This window comes from Camelina sativa, chromosome 9 (assembly GCF_030686135.1).
Source record: "Camelina sativa cultivar CO46 ecotype springtype chromosome 9, ASM3068613v1".
Classification (NCBI taxonomy): domain Eukaryota; kingdom Viridiplantae; phylum Streptophyta; class Magnoliopsida; order Brassicales; family Brassicaceae; genus Camelina; species Camelina sativa.
Genome location: NC_141888.1, coordinates 42,687,811 through 42,708,237, shown reverse-complemented (window position 1 = coordinate 42,708,237; position 20,427 = coordinate 42,687,811). Strand labels below are relative to the sequence as shown.

The 20,427-nt window shown below is 35.7% G+C and overlaps 4 protein-coding genes and 1 pseudogene across 4 annotated transcripts; 2 read left to right on the top strand and 3 right to left on the bottom strand.

The window, feature by feature from the left end:
* Positions 1 to 65: 65 nt before the first annotated feature.
* LOC147939411 (uncharacterized) lies at positions 66 to 2,163 on the bottom strand. The gene has a single exon (XM_087467790.1). It carries the CDS (start codon positions 2,146 to 2,148, stop codon positions 1,519 to 1,521), a length of 630 nt encoding a protein of 209 aa, XP_087323916.1. The 5' UTR covers positions 2,149 to 2,163; the 3' UTR covers positions 66 to 1,518.
* Positions 137 to 853, top strand: LOC104714690 (uncharacterized). The gene has a single exon (XM_010432125.3). It carries the CDS (start codon positions 137 to 139, stop codon positions 626 to 628), a length of 492 nt encoding a protein of 163 aa, XP_010430427.1. The 3' UTR covers positions 629 to 853.
* Positions 2,164 to 3,859: 1,696 nt separating the features above from the next.
* Positions 3,860 to 6,046, bottom strand: LOC104716067 (uncharacterized). Its single transcript, XM_087465947.1, has 2 exons — positions 4,022 to 6,046; positions 3,860 to 3,883 (listed from the first exon to the last, which is right to left on the bottom strand). The coding sequence occupies exons 1-2, from the start codon at positions 6,044 to 6,046 to the stop codon at positions 3,860 to 3,862; spliced, it is 2,049 nt and encodes a 682-aa protein (XP_087322073.1).
* Positions 6,047 to 6,426: 380 nt separating this feature from the next.
* On the top strand, positions 6,427 to 8,373 carry LOC104714680 (uncharacterized; annotated as a pseudogene).
* A 669-nt stretch (positions 8,374 to 9,042) lies between these two features.
* Positions 9,043 to 13,900, bottom strand: LOC104714681 (uncharacterized). Its single transcript, XM_087467783.1, has 8 exons — positions 13,236 to 13,900; positions 12,661 to 12,870; positions 12,456 to 12,581; positions 12,216 to 12,256; positions 12,012 to 12,123; positions 9,735 to 11,912; positions 9,499 to 9,630; positions 9,043 to 9,413 (listed from the first exon to the last, which is right to left on the bottom strand). The coding sequence occupies exons 1-8, from the start codon at positions 13,311 to 13,313 to the stop codon at positions 9,192 to 9,194; spliced, it is 3,099 nt and encodes a 1,032-aa protein (XP_087323909.1). The 5' UTR covers positions 13,314 to 13,900; the 3' UTR covers positions 9,043 to 9,191.
* Between the last annotated feature and the right edge of the window lie 6,527 nt (positions 13,901 to 20,427).

Genomic DNA, 20,427 nt, shown 5'->3' with positions numbered 1-20,427 from the left:
CACAAGGCATCATTTATTCCCATTAAAAAATGTATATATAAACCACATTCCTAGCTTTTATATATGCATTAGTTGGATTGCTTTGCCTTTGTCATCTCCTCTCTTGCTTGCTTCCGTTGATAAAAAAAAAAAAAGAATGAAGCTAAACGAGTCAAGAGGTGGTGGTGAAACAGAGAAGCACAGGCGACAACAACATTTCGAACACGACCTAAAGAACATGATCTCTTCGTTAACCCACATGGGAGGAGGAGGAAGAGACAAGGCACATGCAGGAACGAGCCAGTACGAAGAAGAGGAGGATGGTATTAGAGTCATCACGCTTTCTGGATCAAACCTTGGAGCCACCATGAAGACCGAGCTTGACAACAATCATGCAGACGGCCATAAGAATGGAGATCAACAAGAGCTTGATTTTTTGAGCACTTATGTGAATAGCAATTTCCAAGCTGTGAACAATTCGATTATGATAGGGGCCAAGTACGAGACTCATGATCCTGGTGTTCATCTTGACATCTCGGGTGATGTGGAGAAGCCTTCGATGAAGGTACCTTCGAAGATTTCAAGGGGAAAGAAGGGTAAAACTCCGTCAAGAAGTGACCGTCGAGATCAATCTGAACATACAAATTGAATGGTATGGAATGGTGTCTTAATCGACAAAGCAATTTGATTGGCTTCAGTATGTATTCTCTTCTTTTCTTTTTTTTTTATTTAAAAAATTTCTTGTCTTACCTTCTCTAAATAATCAGAGATGTGGTGCATACTAAAGCACTTTACTTTCTCTTCGAGGTTGTTGTTTTCGCTTGCGCTTATTACTATATAACATGTTCTATATATAGTCTACTCTTAATATAAATAAGTGTATGAAGTGTATGAAGCAGGGTGTGGTTAAATTACTAATAGAGAGCACTCCAATGTGTCAACAGCGTAAAACCAATAAAGGTCAAACAATAATGGCAAGGCATTAAGTCAGTAATTAATCTTGTAACTCGAATATGGCACAAAGATTAGACACAAGAAGAAACATAACATAGAATTTCAAAGAGAACGTACAAGCTACAGCATTGCAGACAAAACCACTTTTTGACAGCTTGGGATTACTTAAACTACTCTATGTCCTCAGAAGCATGAAAACAGTAATTCTCATAAGAAAATGTATGCATCACATAGCCGCAATGAAGTCTTCACACCTCAAATTTTCATCATCATGTCATTTGAAATTGAGATCGTATCCCTGAGACATATATATGGACAAAGAGAGGTGGCATACACATCTTTAAAAATCTGAAATCTTCTTGAAGGGGGCTTCTTTGAGTTCTAGTTACTGATCTTCTTGCGTTAACAAGTGTGGATCAACTCTTGTCTGAAACCTACATGGACAATATTTAGATCGTCAAATTCATGAAACATAGACAAGGCAGGAACATAAAAGTATATGCAGAGGATAAAAAGTTGTCATTAGACTAGCAAAAAAAAGTGTTAATTTACCACACAACTTCTCTCTGAGGATGATTGAACTGTTTAAGAAAGCATGTCCAAAAAGCGTTTGTCCAATCTCCCATCATCTAACATACTAGTGACCAAGCCAAAGGTTGAAGCATCTCCAGCAAACCCGCAACTCCTCATTTCTTTGATGAGTTCTGCTGATGTGGCTGTGTCACCATCTCGAAGATGTGCCCGGATCAGCGTATTATATGTAGAGTCATTTGGGAGAGTCCCATCTTCTTTCATTTTTCTAAACAGAGCATCTGCTTCCTGCTTTACACCTTTCCCACAAAATCCATCTAGCAAAATGTTGTAGGTCAAAATATTGGGAGGCACACCACTAGAACCCATTACTTCAAAAACTTCTTGGGCATGATCGATGTTGCCAGCTTGAATAAACCCTTGGATAAGTGTGTTGTAAGTAACGGTGTTACCCATCAATCCTCTTTGAGACATATCGCCCAAGAGTTTCATTCCCTCCTCTACCCTCTTAGACTTACAAAATCCCTTAATGAGAGTATTATATGTCACTACGTTTGGGAAACAACCTTTGCTAATCATCAAAGCGAACATTTGCTTGGCCTTGTTTAGGCGATCGTGCATGCAAAACCCATTGATCAATGAATTGTAAGTGGCAGTATCAGGATCTATAGACCTATGGATCATCTCTTTGTACAACTTTTCAGCTTCTAGAAGCTTCCCCTCTTTCACAAACGCATCGATGGATGCATTGAAACCATTGACCAGAGAAGAAAGCGTGAGTACACTAGGCTCATGACCGAGTTTGATAATCTTCCCAAGAATAGCTAAAGCAGGAGAGAGTTGAGAGGAGCGGCAGAAACAGTCTACGAAAATACTGTAAGTATAGTGATTATGAGATATTCCCAGCTTTTGCATCTTCTCCCCCCCAAAGAGATGACAACATCAAACTTATTCATTTTGGCAATGGCACTCAAAAGTTTACTGAACTCAGAAATCTTAGGGAAAGGACGAAGCTTGACCATTTTATCGAACACACCAATAGCATCGTCTAAGTTGATATCACGAAGCCCATTTCTCAATATCTCTCTGTAATCATCATCACTTGCACTAGAGAAAGCTCGTCTCCAGCAACAAAGAATCAATGAAGGAGGAGGAGCAGTTACAAAATTACCTGGAACATGAACAAATCTCCTCATCGTCGACGCATTCATGATAGATCTCTGCATCGCTTGAGCTGATAGGGCTCCGAGTCCTTTCTCAGTCTTTTAAACTACAGAGTTATTGCAAAACCCTTAAACCCTAAACAGAGAGTCGGACACATTTGAAAACCGGTTTACTTAAGGTTAAGCACTTAATTATTGAACCGGAAACCAAACTAACTTTTTGATGCAACCCGGTGTTGAAATTTATAACAATGAGAAGATTTGAAAGTTTTACAGAGCTTACCTTTTAAATAATGTTTTTTTCCTCTAAATTATACAAAAATAACAATTATATGTGGGGGTGTAAAAAGCCAATAACATATTTTATGAAGTACATCAAAAAGGTACGAAATCAGAAATGTGTCGAAAACTCTAATATGAAATGTTTAGCTCATTTTGGGGGTTCTTGTTGAAGTCCGTGGTGGCTATGGCACTTCCGGTCTATGCAATGTCTCGGGACGAATGAATACATCTCCTCCAGTTCTGAAACTATAACGGTTGGCCAATGGTATATATGGGCTCTCAAATCTCTCAATCCATTAGCTTAGACCATTGCTCATGATATCTGAAATCACTTCTGGTTCTTGCAACAGATCCTTGGATTTCTCATCAAGATCCTATGGAGCATTTCTGTCCACATGAAACACGAAGAGAAGCGGTCATTTCAAAAAATTGAAGGCACTAAGGGTGATATAATGTTAGACTATAGACATTACAAATTTACAGAGTGCACTGGGTACACAATAATCACTCCAAATACATATCCACAAAAATACAGAGCAACCCAATGAGTCAACAACAGCAGAACCAATTAAGGTAAGATACTAAGATCCATAAAATGGTGTACAATAGTCAAACTTTTAGCTTGAATATGGTACAAAAATTAAGACATAAGGGGAAGAACATAACCTGAATTTCATAGAGAAGGTAAGGTACAAGCTTCTTCAGCATTGCATGATGAAGCCACTTTGACAACTCAAGTTCCAGACTGAGAGTACCGAAATAGCTCAATGAGCATGAAAAGAGTAGTCGTCAAAAGAATATTCACGTTTCCAAAATTGAACTCATCATAAACAGAATCTACAAAAACCTGCATTTATATGCAGCACGCGTAGCAGCAAAGAAATCAAATTAGAATATTGGCATGGAAGCTCTGCTGCTAGAGACAAAAATGTGAATAGTCTTCTATTCTATCATGCAGCCTCCAATTGATGATCCTGCAAAGCAAACACACCAAACCGGTCAGAGGATAAATCTGGAGTTTGAATCTTAAATCTGACTTCGACATTCAATAGCAAACTTCCTCCGATGCTGCAGCCAAAAATAAACTGGAAAAAATTGAGTGGAGGACATACCACACTCTTCCACAGATCCTCAAATATTGCCAATGCATTTTGTGCCTCCTTACTACATAAACCGACCAGCATGTTGTAAAACGTATTGGTATCAGGACAAACACCACTGGTGATCATCTCCTCGACAATGTCTAGGGCGCCATTAAAATCACCCACTCGATAAAACCCATCAATCAAAGTGCGGTAAGTAACTGAATCACCAACTATTCCTCTTTGGTACATCTCGCAGGCTAGCTCCATCCCATCGTAAACCTTTTCAGCCTTACAATAGCCATTAATGAGTGTGGTAAAGGTCACTACGTTGGGGGAGCACCTCTTGTCAGCCATTGAATCAAACATCTCTTTGGCCTCATCTAGGCGGTTCTGTTTGCAGAGTCCATCAACCATTGATGTATAGGTAACAGTATTGGGGACTACACCTTTTCTGAGCATCTCCAAGTAAAAATATTCAGCCCTTGAAAAGTTCCCTTCTTTGGCATATGCGCTGATCAATATACTGTAAGTTTGAACATCAGGTTGCAAACCACTGAGGGGGAGACTAGTGAATAAATGCCATGCTTCGTCCACCTTACTAGCCTTGCACATTCCATGGATCATGATGTTATAAGCACGAATATCAAGGACCATATTACTCTTTTGCATGGCCTTAAATAATTTCCACGCCTTTTCAGGCTTACCATTAACACAAAAACCATGCAACACAATGCTATGAGTTACGACATTAGGGCGCAAACCACGAGAAATCATTTCACTGAGAAGGTCTTGAGCAGCATTAAGGTCGCCCAACTGACAGAACCCGTGAATAAGAGTGCTATAAGTAAATATATCAGGAACTACTCCTCTTCTAGACATCTCACGGAGAAGTTCCACTCCGTCATCTACCCTCTTAGCCCTACAGCATCCGTCTATGAGAGTAGTGAAAGTGACTACGTCCGGAGAGCAGCCCTTGGTTTCCATCAAATCAAACATGCGCTTGGCATCATCTAGACGGTTACGTTTGCAAAGCCCACTGATGATTGAACTATAGGTAACTGCATTAGGAGTTATATCCCTAAGGAGCATCTCCTCGTATAACTCTTGAGCCTCAGAGAACTTCCCTTCGTTGACAAACGCATAAACCAAAGTATTGAAAGTGAAAACGTTAGGATTGATTCGCTTTTCAATCATATCACGGAGAAGTCCCTCAGCATCACTCCATCTACCCGAGAGACAACAACAATGTATCATACAGCTGTAAGTAATCACATTGGGAAAAATCCTTTTCTCCTGCATTTCAGTGAAAAGATTCTGAGCATCGCTGTACCGCCCGTCTTTGCAAAGACGATCAATGATGGAGTTATAGATAGCAGTATGGGGTGTGATGTGGCTTTCCTCCATATTCGTAAGCAGATTCAAGGCAGAGTCAGTGTCACCCATCTTACACATTCCATTAACAATAGTTCCGTAAGTTATCCGGTTAGGTTGATGACCTTCTTCCACCATTCGATCAAGCAAAGCCAAGGCTTCAGAAATCTGATCTTGGAGACATAACCCATGAATCAGCGTGTTAAACGTAACAACATCAGGATGAAAACCAAGTTTACTGATCTTCCCCAAAGTGGACAAAGCAAAATACAATTCATGACAGCTGCAGAAACATTTAATCAGAATATTGAAGCTGTAGATATCAACTGAGAGATCATCAGGTAACAACAGTTCCATCTTCTGATAGAGAGAAATCACAACATCGGGACGATTCATTCTGACGATGACACACATAAGTTTATTGAAATCAACAGCCGAATAGAAGGAACGAGATCGAACCATATCATCGAACAATTCAATCGCATTATCTAAGGTTTCGATATAATGAGAAACAGTTCCTAATCTCAAACTCTCTCCTTCGAAAGGTATACGCTTTGATGAAACCGTACCTTTATGAGCGACGCGACGATGGATGAATCTCGTGCTGCTGCTGCTTATCAATCTAGCGGAAGCACCAACAGAGGAGGATGATGATTCAGATCTGAAAACCCTAGCCAACATTTTTTTTTTTTTTTGTGTGTTCGCCTGAATTTTGTTACTCTCTCAAAGTGTGTGTTTCAATTAGACTGGCACAAGAAGAACAGTACGATCGGTTCAATTTGATTGGCTTGTCAACCGGTTCAATTTGATTGGTTTCTTGACCGGTTCGGATGAATTAGATTTACGTTTTAAATGAAATGAAGAATTTTAAAGAGCAATGACCGGTTTAAGAAAACCATTTGTAACCGAATCGGCATTGAACCGAACCGACTGCACTCGACTGTAGGGTTTATTTGATTCTGCGATTTTGCTGTTTTGATCTCTTCACTCTCTCTCTCTCTCTCTCCCACTAGTGGATCGTCTCATTACGAGGAGAGAAGCCATTTTTGAAGCAATCGAAGATGATGAGAAGATCAGTTGTGATTACAGGCAGGAGATATCTTCATCGGCATACTCTGGTTAAAGGTACTCCTCCTGGAACTGCTCTTTGCGGTTTCCGTTGTTTGGAACGATCTTTTGCTGCTACTTGTTATGATTACAGAGAGATGTTGAGTAGAAATAGGCTGAGCGATTTAAAGTTACACGATGTTGTTGGTTTGTTCAGTGTTATGGTACAGTCTCGTCCACGCCCTTCAATCATTGAGTTCTGTAAACTCTTGAGTGCTATTGCTAAGATGAAGAGGTTTGATGTTGCCATCTCTCTTGGTGAGCAGATGCAGAATTTGGGAATTGCACATGATCTCTATACATACAATATTCTCATAAACTGTTTCTGCCGCCGCTCTCAGCTCTCTCTTGCTTTAGCTATTTTGGGGAAGATGATGAAACTCGGCTATGAGCCCGATGTTGTCACGTTTTCTTCTCTTGTCAATGGTTTCTGTCACAGTAAGATGATTTCTGATGCCGTAGCTTTGGTTGATCAGATGGTGGACATGGGATATCAACCTAATACGGTGACATTTAACACTCTAATCCATGGACTTTTTCTCCACAACAAAGCTTCCGAAGCTGTGGCTTTAGTTGACCGGATGGCTTTAAAACGCTGTCAACCGGACCTAGTGACATACGGTGTGGTAGTCAATGGACTATGTAAGAGAGGTGATATTGATTTGGCTTTAAATTTGCTCAACAAGATGGAGAAAGGAAAAATAGAGGCTGGTGTTGTAATCTACAACACAGTCATTGATGGACTTTGCAAGCACAGACAAATGGATGATGCTATTGACTTATTCAATGAAATGGAGACCAAAGGAATCAAACCAGATGTTTTTACCTACAGCTCCCTCATAAGTTGCCTTTGTAATTACGGAAGATGGACTGATGCCTCTGGTTTACTCCGTGATATGATTGAGAGGACAATTTCTCCCAATGTAGTTTCTTTCAATGCATTGATCGATGCGTTTGCGAAAGAGGGGAAGCTTTTAGAGGCCGAGAAATTGTATGAGGAGATGATCAAAAGGTCCCTAGATCCTGATATTTTCACTTACAATTCATTGATCAATGGGTTTTGTATGCACGATCTCCTAGACAAGGCTAAGCATATGTTTGAGTTCATGGTTAGCAAAGATTGTCTACCAAACGTAGTGACATATAATACTCTTATAAAGGGATTTTGCAAGTGTAAAAAGTTAGATGAAGGTATGGAACTCTTCCGCCAGATGACTGGAAAAGGATTGGTTGGAGACACCTTCACTTACAACACACTTATCCAAGGGTTTTTTCATGATGGCAACTGTGAATATGCCCAAATGGTATTCAAACAGATGGTTTCTGATCGTGTGCCTGCCAGTCTTATGACGTACAACATCTTATTAGATGGGCTTTGCAATAACGGGAAGCTAGAGACAGCATTGGTCATATTCCAGGATCTCCAAAAGAGTGAAATGGAAATTGATATTTTTATATATACTACTGTGATTGATGGGATGTGCAAGGCTGGGAAGGTGGGAGAAGCATGGGATTTATTTTGTAGCCTCAGCCTTAAAGGATTGAAGCCTAATGTTGTAACCTACACAACAATGATCTCAGGATTATGTAGGAAAAGCTTAATGCAAGAAGCAGATGCCTTGTTCAGAAAAATGAAAGAAGATGGGATTCTCCCAAACAGTGGTACCTATAATACGCTGATCAGGGCACATCTAAGAGATGGTGACAAAGCAGCATCAGCAGAACTCATCAAAGAAATGAGGAGTTGCGGGTTTGTTGGAGATGCTTCGACCTGTTGATGTTGCACCCACGAAGTATGGAAAGTGCCAAACATTGGGAACGACCCGAGGAGGAGTTAGGAACTCACAAATATGTTACATGATGGGAGATTGGACAAAAGCTTCCTCGATATGCTTTCTTAAAGCAGTTTATACCTCAAGAGAAGAGGAGTGGTAGAGCATCTGTGAGGTGAATATACATGTTGCTTTGCTTTGTAAATTTCAGAAGATGTCAGACTTGTCATGACTCAACCAAAATAAATACTACACAGTTCTTATGTTATAGTTCTGATGTGCTTTGGATACTACAACTGTTTCTGAACATAAACAGATGAGATTAACTCAACCAAGACATAAGAAGAACAAGACCTGAATGTCAAATACAAACAACTAAGCTTCAGCATATATGGTCCACTGAAGTAGCCGTAGGAAGTTACAAGAGAGCTTTAGGTGTCAAAACCAAACTCATCTCATAACAATGGATTAAACCTAAAAGCTGGTATGACTCTTTCTCTGTTTAATTCTGAATGTTTGCTGCTACGTTATCATAACTGATAACACACAGAAAATGAGACTTTCTCACCTTAATCTTTTGAGCGACGTCAAATTTGCCCACTTGACAATAACCATGGATAAGAGTGTTGTTGTATAAGCGAATGTGGTCGCCAACTATTCCGTTATGAGCCATCTCACAGTAGAGTTCCATCACATAGTATACCCTCTTAGACTGCAAACTCCTATAAGGAGAGTATTATATGTAATGTTACCACATTTGGGACGCAACCCTTGTCCCTTGCCATGAAGTCAAGCAGCAAACAAAGTATGCAGGTTACTTGAAAAAAAAACAAAGTAATTTACATCTCAAGTTTTTTTTTTTCAAAGTTTATATTACAGAAACAAATTATGTAACTGATTGTGAAATCATCAAATATATGAGAACCGGTTTCTGATTTTAAACCGGTTTAGCTCCTCTTAGCGTTTTTAAGATTACGTACTGTCATTACAAGCTGTTGTCTCTCACCTTCGACTTCAGCAAATCGTAGACTTATCTCTGAATATCTCTCTCGCATCTCCTTCAGCTCCAACTCCATTGATCCATTACTCTCTCGCAAAGACTCCATCTCCGCTACAAGAACTCGGATATCTTCGTTTTCTTGACCATTTAAAGGCTCCTTGTCACTCATCTGTTTCATCAAAGGTAACGAGTTAAATTTTCTAATGTTCAATGTTGTTTGGTTTGCATGAAAATGCTGTTTCTACTTTAACAACCTCTTGGCTACTTTGATCGAGTTGGTCGAGCTTAGTTTCTAGTTCCTTGATTCTGTTCTTCAGACTCTTTTCCTTTTCGATGAACATATTTGATGAAGATTCAAGAGCAGTTTCCTTCAGTTTGATTTGCCCCTGGATCACAAGTTCATCAAAAGCTTATCATATCGACGTGAAGATATCAATACTGAAACGAATACCAAATATTTTAGATGCATATATTATATATATATATATACCTCAAGAAGTTTTATTTTATCTTTCATAACCGCAACTTCTTTAGTAGATCCTACTGGACTTCCTTTAATGTTGTTGTTGCTTCTCTGCGCAGTTTTCGTTAAGTTGTTAATCGCGGTTCTGCTTTCTTTCAGCTTCTTCTCGAGATTAGCCATTGCTTCTTCTTTCTTCTTCAACTCAGTTTTCACTTGTGCCACTTGCTTCTTGTGCTTCTCCATCTCCACGTCATTCTCTGATAAAGAATGTTTTAGATCATTGCACTGAGCTCTTACGGTTTCTAGCTCTGTTTGTAAGAGTAAAATTGATGTCTCCTTTTCATCCTTGACAAGCTTCACCGCTTCCAACTCCTCTGCTAGAGACTCTGACTCTTTCCTCATTAGTGAGATCTTGCTCTCTACTTCAACCTTCTTCATTTTCTCTCTATGTACTGAAGCCTCGGCTTCCATAACCGATTCACTCGTCTTTTCCAGTTCATCTCTCAGGTGCTCTGCCTGTAACACGAGGCTATCTTTGTCCTTCTTCAGGTTCTCAATCTCCTCCTTCAGCATTGTGATATCTTGGTTTAAGTTTGCAGTAACATCCTCTTCATGCCTCTTCTGTTTCTCTATATCATTAGATTTCTCATCAAGATTCTCTAACATTTCCTCCATCTGACTTGTTTTGAAACTCAGCTTTTCAGAAAGCTCATAGAGCTTTGCCTCGTACTCAGCTTGGTTTGCTCGGAGCTCATCGTTAGCGTTCTTGATCATTTCTTCTAGTTGACGTTTCTGCATTCGTAACTCGTTAGCTTCTGTCATCGCCTTCATAGCCATTTTCTCATTTGATGTAAACATCGAATCCATCTGCTCAGCGAGTCTCTTGAATTCATCTTGGAGTTTTCCAGCAACACTAGCATTTTTCCACCTCGTCTTCCTTAAAGTTTCTTCAGCTTGGATAGCTCTTTGCTCTTGCTCCACTTTACCTCGCGTAACAGCATCAATGTCTGCCTCAAACACCTGAGCTTGTTTCACCATCTCTTCTTCCAAAGTCTTCATTTGTGTTTCAAGTTCTTTAATCCGGCACAAAGACTCCGAAAACTCTTCGGATTGTTTCTTCAGCTCAGTTTCAAGACTCTCCACTTGGTTCTCAAGCTCTGTCACATCCACAAGTGAAGATGAACATTCGTATTGCATCTTTAACTGTTCTTGAAGTTGGCTCTGCTCTAGCTTGTATGAGATATCATGATTTTCCTGTTTCAGTATCTCATAGTCCAAAGCAAGCTGTTCCATCTGTATCTCAAGCTCATCTTTATCACGTTTATAGATCTCAATCTCATTATACAGATCAGTGATCTTCTGCTCCAAGACGTGTGTATCTTTAGCGTCCACATGTTTCTTTACGAGGTCCTCAAGTGCCTTTCCATCCTCATCTTCCTCTGCCTCACTTCTCATTGATTCTTCAATCTCATCAGAGGTTCTCACTTCCTTACTCTTCTCCTCAAGCATTTCTTCAAGATCTTGAACAGCAAGAATCAACTCTGAGTTTGATTCTTGCGTCTTCTGGAGCTGTAACCGGAGATTGAAATTTCGATCTTTCTCATAGTCAAGTTCCTCTCTTGTTTCCTCCAAAAGAATCCATGGATCTCTTCCTTCAAACTGCAACCTGTTCCTCCTCATATTAGTTTCTCCTTGATGCTTGTCAGATACTTTATGTCTCTCGCAATCTTGTTTTAACGTATCTCTCTCCTGCTTCAAGCTATTCACTTCCCTGAGGAGATCTTGACTTCTTTTAGTCTCTTTAACAATTTGTTTCCGTAGGCTTTGCAGTTCCATCTCAGAAAGATCTGCTTGCCTCGTCAAACCAGCAACCTCGCTTTTAAGCTTCTCTGTTTCATCCTCATCCGAAGAGTTTCTCGTGGTGTCCCTCGCGGTTGTATCATTAGAACTATTGGTTGAGTCATCAGTGCTGATACCACCATGATCAGAACTTCCTGACCACTCGGATTCTGATACACGAGGCTCTTCAAACAGAATTTTAGCTGAATGAAGTAGATGCTTAGTGGGATGTCTCAAAGGCTTAGCAACTTCTTCAGGAGTATTTGGCTCAATGACACTTCCAGTGCTTGACATTGTACTATCAGATTCAATTGATGCTCTTCGTCTCAGTTCCGCAAACCGAGCAGCTTTACCAAAAGTACCTTCCTACAAAACCAAAGACAGTAGATGTTAATAGAAAATTCAAACTCTCTTGCATTACACCAGTCACATTGTTCTTTTAAGCATCTATAATAATCTAAATACCTCATGTGAATCGCTTTTACAAGTTTCAAGATCTGCATCACCAGTGCTCAAATGTGACTTCAAATCTTGACCCTGTGACATTTTCCCTAGAGTCTCACATTCATCCACATCTCTGCAGCAACTCAAAAACATAGAAGCCACTTCCATTAAAAATTCCAAAACAATAAGTAAAAACCAGTAGATGAGGAGTCTAGTTTTATGCACCTTTGAGGATCATCAAATTGTAATTGCCTTTGTATAGATACCTAAAAAAAAATCAGAAGAGCATTAAGACTCGAAGGTTACAAAACTCTAAAAAGAAAAAGGACAAAAAAAAAAAGATGAGATCTCTTAAGAGCTTTTAAGATGAAAATAGTGTCTTAATATCTCTGTCAAGAGGTCAAGACAAAGGCATTAAAGAGTAAAAAGACGAAAAGAAGAGAGAAGAGAAAAGAAGAAACTAACATGCAACATAGCTTTTTTAGAGTTCGAGTTGTGTAATGGTAGAGAAACATTGCAAGTCTTAGTCGCATCAACATAATCAGCAAAATCAATTGACGTTTCTCCAACCAAACCACCTCTTGTAGATCCCTGCACACCCACAAAAAAAAAAAGCATAAGTAACAACCAAATCTTGGAATCAAGAAAATCTCTATTGATTGACTCTCACCGCGGTGGTTGATGATACAATGAGATGATAAATTCTCTGATTAACTTTCCCAGTTTTAGCATCTTTGAGAAACTTCACAGTCTCGTAAACCGGGATTTCCCACCTGCAATGTCCATCTTTCACTATAGCTTTCTCTGATCTCGCCGTCGGTTTACCAATATCTCCCGGAACTATAGACAGTACCAATCCCTCTGTATTGAACTGTGACGCCTACGTAAAATTAAAAAATACAAATCACCAAACAAAAGAAGAAGAACAAAAAAAACATTTCAAGAAACCACTAATCAAAAATAATGATAGATGATTATATACTCAAACATGAACAATGTGTTACATACCAAATTGAGATTTCTTGATTTTTAGTAATAGTTTCTCAGTTTTGCAGTAAGTTTCAAATCTAAGCAAAATACAAATTAAGGCTCTCAAATGGGAGACGTGCAGAGCGGTGCGGTGCGCACCACCCTACCTACCTACCATTCCTCATTTTGCACAGTCTCCGATATAAAAAAAAAAAAAAAAAAAATGAATCGATGAAGAGAGACAAAACAACAACTGGAGTTACATTACAACAGTACCTGAGTCGAATGAAACTTCAATCTGAAAACAACTTTGATCCTGTTCTTCTCGTTTCTCCATCTCGCTGACTTAAACATCTTCCGCCTCCAGAGTATTATTTATAGGGATTGATCGCCGGAGAAAAGAAGAAAAAAAAACAGAGTTACTCAACGTCGTGAACTAGCTAGCCATGACAACAATGCAGAGAGAACGATCATCACAGAACTGATCCTCCGGGCGAGTTGGCGAGTTCGACTCAGAGAGAGAAAGGCGAAGAAGACGCGAACGTTAAGCTGGAGCGGTGGATTTTATATAAATGGGACAAAAGAAAAGAAAAAAAGCAAAGTACAGTAAGATCTAAAGAAGAGAGATGAGAGAACTAATAAACAATTGTTGTATCAACAACAACAAAAAAAAATCTAAAGTACGAATACGTTTTTGGTAATTAATTTAGTAGTCTTACATTTCCTTCAACTTAATTAAATATTTTTCTGTATCGTATAGGAAACTCTTTACGTTTCAATTTTTGTTTTTGTGACGTATTACAAGATACTTACATAATTCATTTATTAGTGTTAGATTAGATACTATATTTTGCTAGCATTAATTTGACTAAGATTGTACATCAGTCAATAAGATTCGATTAAAAAAGAAGATAAAATTTATCGGAAAACAGAGAGTTCTTGATTAATTTTTTATAGTGGAAAGATTAACAGTGCAATATAATAATTTCGTGAAAAATGTGTGGGCTGGCAACATAATATACTACATTGCAAATTGTTTGTGATCAAGACTATTTTTATTTATCGTTAATAAGTTTTAATTTGTAGTAATACGGAAAAAAAAAAATGATTTTATCTAGTAAAATCTGTTCTGTATGTATTGTAGGAAATAAAAAAAAATAGACTATTTATATAAAATTATGAAAGCTAGATTAAGTCAGATTTTTTATACAAATATATTATAAAAAATAGACCGACAGATTTGGAAACATGATCTTAATAATTAAAAACTTTGTTTTTGGATTAGGGAACAGTGATCGATACGCAATGAAAATTACATGTCTGTCCTTCCTTTAGTTACTAATACTCGAACCTTTTTATGGGCATTGTAGTCAATAAATGTGTTAACCAAAGCTTGGTCCCGATAAACTAAAAAGATAAAAATCATTTTCCGAAAAGTATCAAAAACGGTCATGTTTGACGTTGATACAATTTCTATTTATCGGATAATTTTGTAAATTAATACTTTTAAACATTTTACTTACAAATATATATAGCTGAGATTGGGAAAATGATGTTTTAACCAAAACAATCTCTACATTGCGTAGCAAAAGTTATTTCTCGACGAATCAGTAAATGGCCTTATTCTTTACATCAAAGAAAAATATGTGGAAACTTAGATGCCATTTTTGAGTATACATTAATTTAACAAATCTCAACGATGTAAAAAACTATTTTATGTATCTTTTTTTTATATATTGCCGCAATAACTTAAAACATTGTTGTTATATCATCTAATAAACATCTCTATATTTTACTGATTCAATCATCTATATATGATAAATCTACCCAAAATAACATTTTTTTTAGCCATGCAATCATAATTATATAGTGATCAAAACCGACAATTGTGATGTTAACAGTATAATACGAATATTATTCATACAAAATAGATTGACATTACGCCAAAAACCTATTAGATTAGCCATCATATTGTTCTATATTACTTAGTTAATAATAATATCATAATTATAACATAGCTCTTCAAAATTCTTTCTCACTCCTTTTTTTTTTATTAAACCAAAATCTACTTTGATTCAATTTATGTACGTGGGTGGGATATGATGTCGTCGTCCGGTCCATGTCCATCTGTTTGATTCAATAAGCCATGAAATCATAATTATTAAACATGAAATTTCATTCTCGGACATATAACATGCAAATTCATCATAAGTTCTGGGACATCAAACACCCAGAGAGTTATGAATCTGTGTTGTACAGACGACCCCCCACCTTTGGAAATGAATATTACATATATAAATTTTTTTTAACATAAATACTACATGTTTTATAATCTTTAGTTTGATGTTTGTAGCAAGCTGTATAATTTGTAAGCTTCTATTATAAAGCGGAAAAAAAAAAACACAAATTCATCACTTTGTTTTTGTTTTTTCTTTTTCATATGTAGGTCCATCGAGATTCTTAAAAGGTATCCTATGTATTAAACTACTATTATTTGATCCCATTACCAAACTTGTATTATTGTAGAATAGTTTCTTAAAATGAGTTTAAGGTATCAGATGTTAGGATTTCTCGATGACAACATATAGGACAAATCATACTCATACATTTAACATATTATATCTATGTAACCTTATTCTTATTTCATAGCTTTTCCTTTTGCATTCCAATTTTATTAAGATCTCTTGTTAGAATTTAGGCGTAACGTATACATATACGCATGCACATTACATTTTTAAGTATGTACAATATATATAGTATGTGTGTGTATAAATAACATGTATGAGCTAATGAGCACATCACACGCAAAACACACATATATAAAACCAAATCGGGTAGTCTCGTAACAAAATGGTGGTTTGGTCGAGTGTTTTTGAAAATAAAACTAAACGACTTGAATACGTATATATCCGCCTAACATATACGCCAAAGGTCCAACCCCCATCATATACCAAACATTTCTGTTATTATGTACATAATATTAATTAACTGTTTTTGAATTCATTACAAATTACAAAATAATTGATTTTCAGTTTGGTAGAAGAACTAGTTAATTTGTCATTTTTCTCCGATGCATCACGTACGGGGTGATTTCAAATGGACGTATATAAATATAACAAAACCCATTCGCAAATAACTTTTCTTTTGTTGCTACATTCTAAAAGAACTTAACTGCCAATGTATGTAATTATGTATACCTACTTTGTTGTATTGGCTGTGTATACAAATATAGTAAGAACTTAATGAGTAATTGCAAAATGGTTCTTTGACGGTACATAAATAAAGTAATGTAGGGTTCTTTGACACCGTGGTTGTTCTGGAGGAGCTTTACTTGGCTTTGAAAATTAACCATTGCTTTATCTGTTGTACACACACGTGCCACTCATGCGTGCCTAACTCAGACATCCCCTTTATTCTTTCTTAGCCTTATTATTAGATCGATCATTCATATATTGATTAGAAGAGATAATTGTATTTAGGCTACTCCAGAAAATACATTTTCCAACAAAAATCTGTTTGTTTATATCATAGTAATATTTCTATTTCAAGGTTAAATAAAGTCACGTAAGCTGTCGCAACATCCAACCTAACTTCTACAAGTATAAACACCACTTTAATCTGACATCCTAGTTCACAATTTTTTTGACGTCATATTTTCTTTTATGTTTAAAATTTATTTGCCTAGAAAATTAGATAATTTAATACTAACATATATGTTCTTTTAAGAAAATAAAAATAAATTTTAATTAACATTTACTCCATGTTCTTTTGCAGAAAGCAATAAAAGAAAGAATTTAGTACCACAGCATTACAGATCGAAAAGTATGCAGTCAAAGTCCATGACTTCTTAGTTCTTACAATTATTTTGGTGTTAGAAGAAAAATTATATTTTCTACTTTCATTTCCATTAATTATTTCAAGAAACTATATTATGATAATAGCTGTATCGTTCATCTTTGCATATATAATGATATAAAGTAGTTAAATTTAGCTTTGAGATCTAATTTCTTCTTTTTTTAAATACACCATAGACATTAATGTTTATGGCTCTCAATATAAAGAACAAGAAGCACATGTGTGATGGGGTCACATTCCAGAAGCATTAACACACACGATGAATCACAAAACCTCCATTTTTATGAACACAAATTATTAAATATGAGTTTTTATCTAATACATATTTGGAATGTAACAAAATATCATAAATTTAACTTTCTAATACTAAGGTTTTAAAAGTAGCTAACGTGTTGTATATGCTATGCATATATAAGATCACTCGTGTCAACGAGCTACTGATTGTTAATTACCTAAATGTTTATGATTCATCTTGCACCATTTTATTAGTCAAACTAGCTTCCGATTAATTAATGGATCTTTTATTCATAGAATTAAATAGACCAAATTATAATTCAATTTAGAGTTATTTCTTATGAGAAATCGCATTTTCTCAAAAAAAAGAAAAAAAAAAGTTAAGCCGTTCTCTCAGTTTATATTTGACAGATTTGGAGAGATACATTAATCAACTAAGAAGTATGAACCAAAAAAGACGTGGATGTGTTTTTTTATTATTACGCCAAGATGCAGATGTTTAATGAGCACACTAATTAATACACACATACATATAAATTGCATATTATATGGAGTATATCGTAAGAATGGTCCTAAACACCTAATTAGTCGTCATGATCTCAACACTAATTTTCATTATCAACTAATAGATACCCTTTATCCTCCTTAAAATCGCCATCATCATCTTCCTTTTTGGTTTTGTATACTAAAAACATGATCAATGTAAAGTGATGCGTATATATACACACATGTACAGTCATATTTTCTAAATAATCTCTGTAAAACGTACCTAAACTTGTACTCCTGCTCATATCATATACTATCATTTGACTCTTTTTTAGGTTTATGATTACGTGATAATTTATTATTTCTGTGAATGCATATTGGCTATTGCATACGTGATCACGCATGCATGTGTCATGCGTGCTTTCCAACAATTAATAATGCATATTGCATAATAAGCCTGTTTCAAAAAAAAAAAAAAACGAGGAGAATGAAAAAAGAAAAATGTTAAAATTTGAGGTCAGAGATTGTTCGTCTTTCGATATTTGATTCATTTTCAATGTTTATTATTATCATAAAATTTTGATATCCATAATTTCTAGAGTCAGACTCATATTATTATCCATTTGATTATGGAGTTATATGAATTTGCTATAATCTGTCTTAATCCGAACAATTTTAGTATTAATTAAGTATAGTCTATAGCTAATAATTAATATCTGCCGACTATAATAAGATAAAATGCATGGACAAAAAAGATTATAAGGGAAAAGCAAATATTAAAGAAAAAAAAAAAAGACAACTCTTTTATCTTTAGGTGATAGCTTGAGAAATAAGATAGGTATAAATATTAATTATAGTCTCGTATGATTTTTTCTTTTTATGTTCGTCTCCCTTTCAACATGTGATCGTACTAGCTAGAGAGAGACCGTTTCGCTTTATAAGGTCATGTGATCAATCAACGTATTAATGTACATATAATTTTCTCATTATATATTTTTAATATATATATATATATATATATATAGATAGTGAAAGAACATATATGAAGAGATTATGTACATTTCATAGTATATAATAACTTAAATTGAATTGAGATTTCCATCAACCGAACTATCTGGATAATCAAATTTTGTTTAGCTGTCATATATAGTCTCTTCGCTGATCACATGAAAGTGAGTCTTTTTCTTTCTTTCTTTTTTTGCTTTTATGCTTTGACAGTTTTTGTTTTATAATGTTCAACATTATCACAGCATCTTCGCATCTTGGAAAAACTAAAGATGTGTAATCTCATCATTTCCTATCAAGAAACTAAAAGAAGGAAACGTGGACACTTTTTTACTTTTGTCTAATAATTTGATAAAGAAAACCACATAACAGAGACGGTTATATGTTATATTATAAGAAAAGAACAAAGAGATTTCAGAAATGGAGGAGATTTAAAAAACTAACACGTTTATATATAGCGGAATTACAACAAGGAAAATTATTCATGTGACTATGTGAGGCTATATCTGTAGCCCACACTTCACAATTTCATCTAAATATATATATTGACAAGTACCAAGCTATGTCAAGTGCTATTAGCCTATATTATATTACTAATTAAAAACTACATCATCTTAATCGACAAATCCACACATTACAATTTCATAGGCATTTAAGTTTATAATACTATATCTACTAGCAAACCCTTATATTTATTTTACGCTGAAAGAAAATTAAACACAAAATTCTCTTGTACATCACCGGTGACTCGAAATTCGTTTTCTGATCGAGAATCGGGCCGCCGAGATGTCTTAATTCCATGTTCAGGCTTTGTATCTGAACCGGAGCTTATTTTCGACTTTCTTCTGGCGATAGAAGCAATAGTCTTTTTCTCCATTCTTCGGCGAATGACATACTCCTCAGATATAAACACGTCCATATATATTGGTAACACTATAAAAACTAAATTACTCTTAATCGTAGTGTTGACAGTTTTGAAAAAAGAAAAGAAGTTTTTTTGTGGAGTTATTTATGGAAAGTAAAATCAGCAGTTTACAGTTTAGAGAAGAAAATCTTTATAGTGCATATATATATACACGAGAGGAAACAACTAGGAAAAATATTAGGGGACGTTGTAGGTTCCAAATTTTGGTATAAAATTATTTTATTTTATGAAGATAACCCAATAATTTCCAAAACGATATATTCTTGATTCTTTTTCATATTATTGTACTCGTGCTAATTACTGATTATTCTAGCTATGATTCTATATTATTGTCGTTGGTGTGTTTTCATTCTGTGCATATAACGCATAAGCTATTTGTATCAACACTTATCGACATGTCACATGTCTTTGTGTGCAACGCAAACTTTTATAACGTCGAGAAGTTGGTTTTGGACATTTGTTTCAGACTACTAAGATATTCAAGCCGAAGTCATATATACTATTACATAAACATTTAAGGTTTGGTTGATAAACTTATCAAAAAAAAAGTTTTGATTGATAAGTATACCTAATTTACTTTATTCCATGGACTACAATACTATGAAAAATTATTAAAAATTATGGGAATTTCATTTTCGATTATTTATCGTAAGGTAAGAATATAGAATTTGATTCTTCGATGTGATTTTTGGTAAAACTTTCGGCCTTCTGAATGTTATTGGATGGTTAGTTAATAACACTTAGCATAATTAATATAAATGATCACCACGTTGATCTTTCTTACATATACTAGTTTACCTTTAATTTTCTCAAACTTTTCTTACTTCAAAGAAAAAAATCAATAGTCCAGTCCGTCTTAGTCTAGATAGCGAAACTAAAAATTAAAATTATGATCAATTATTAATTATTAATATACACATATAGATTGTAACACCACAGCGTACGTGTTAGACATTGTAGTAT

Excerpts from the sequence above, each read along its gene's own strand:
- LOC104716067 (XM_087465947.1), bottom strand. The coding sequence starts at position 6,046 with ATGTTGGCTAGGGTTTTCAGATCTGAATCATCATCCTCCTCTGTTGGT. Across the intron at positions 3,884-4,021 it reads AGGATCTGTGGAAGAGTGTG|GATCATCAATTGGAGGCTGC; the intron begins GTATGTCCTCCA and ends TTTGCTTTGCAG.
- LOC147939411 (XM_087467790.1), bottom strand. The coding sequence starts at position 2,148 with ATGATCCATAGGTCTATAGATCCTGATACTGCCACTTACAATTCATTG.
- LOC104714690 (XM_010432125.3), top strand. The coding sequence starts at position 137 with ATGAAGCTAAACGAGTCAAGAGGTGGTGGTGAAACAGAGAAGCACAGG.
- LOC104714681 (XM_087467783.1), bottom strand. The coding sequence starts at position 13,313 with ATGTTTAAGTCAGCGAGATGGAGAAACGAGAAGAACAGGATCAAAGTT. Across the intron at positions 12,871-13,235 it reads TGAAGTTTCATTCGACTCAG|GCGTCACAGTTCAATACAGA; the intron begins GTACTGTTGTAA and ends AATTTTACGTAG. Across the intron at positions 9,631-9,734 it reads ATAAAATAAAACTTCTTGAG|GGGCAAATCAAACTGAAGGA; the intron begins GTATATATATAT and ends CTTGTGATCCAG.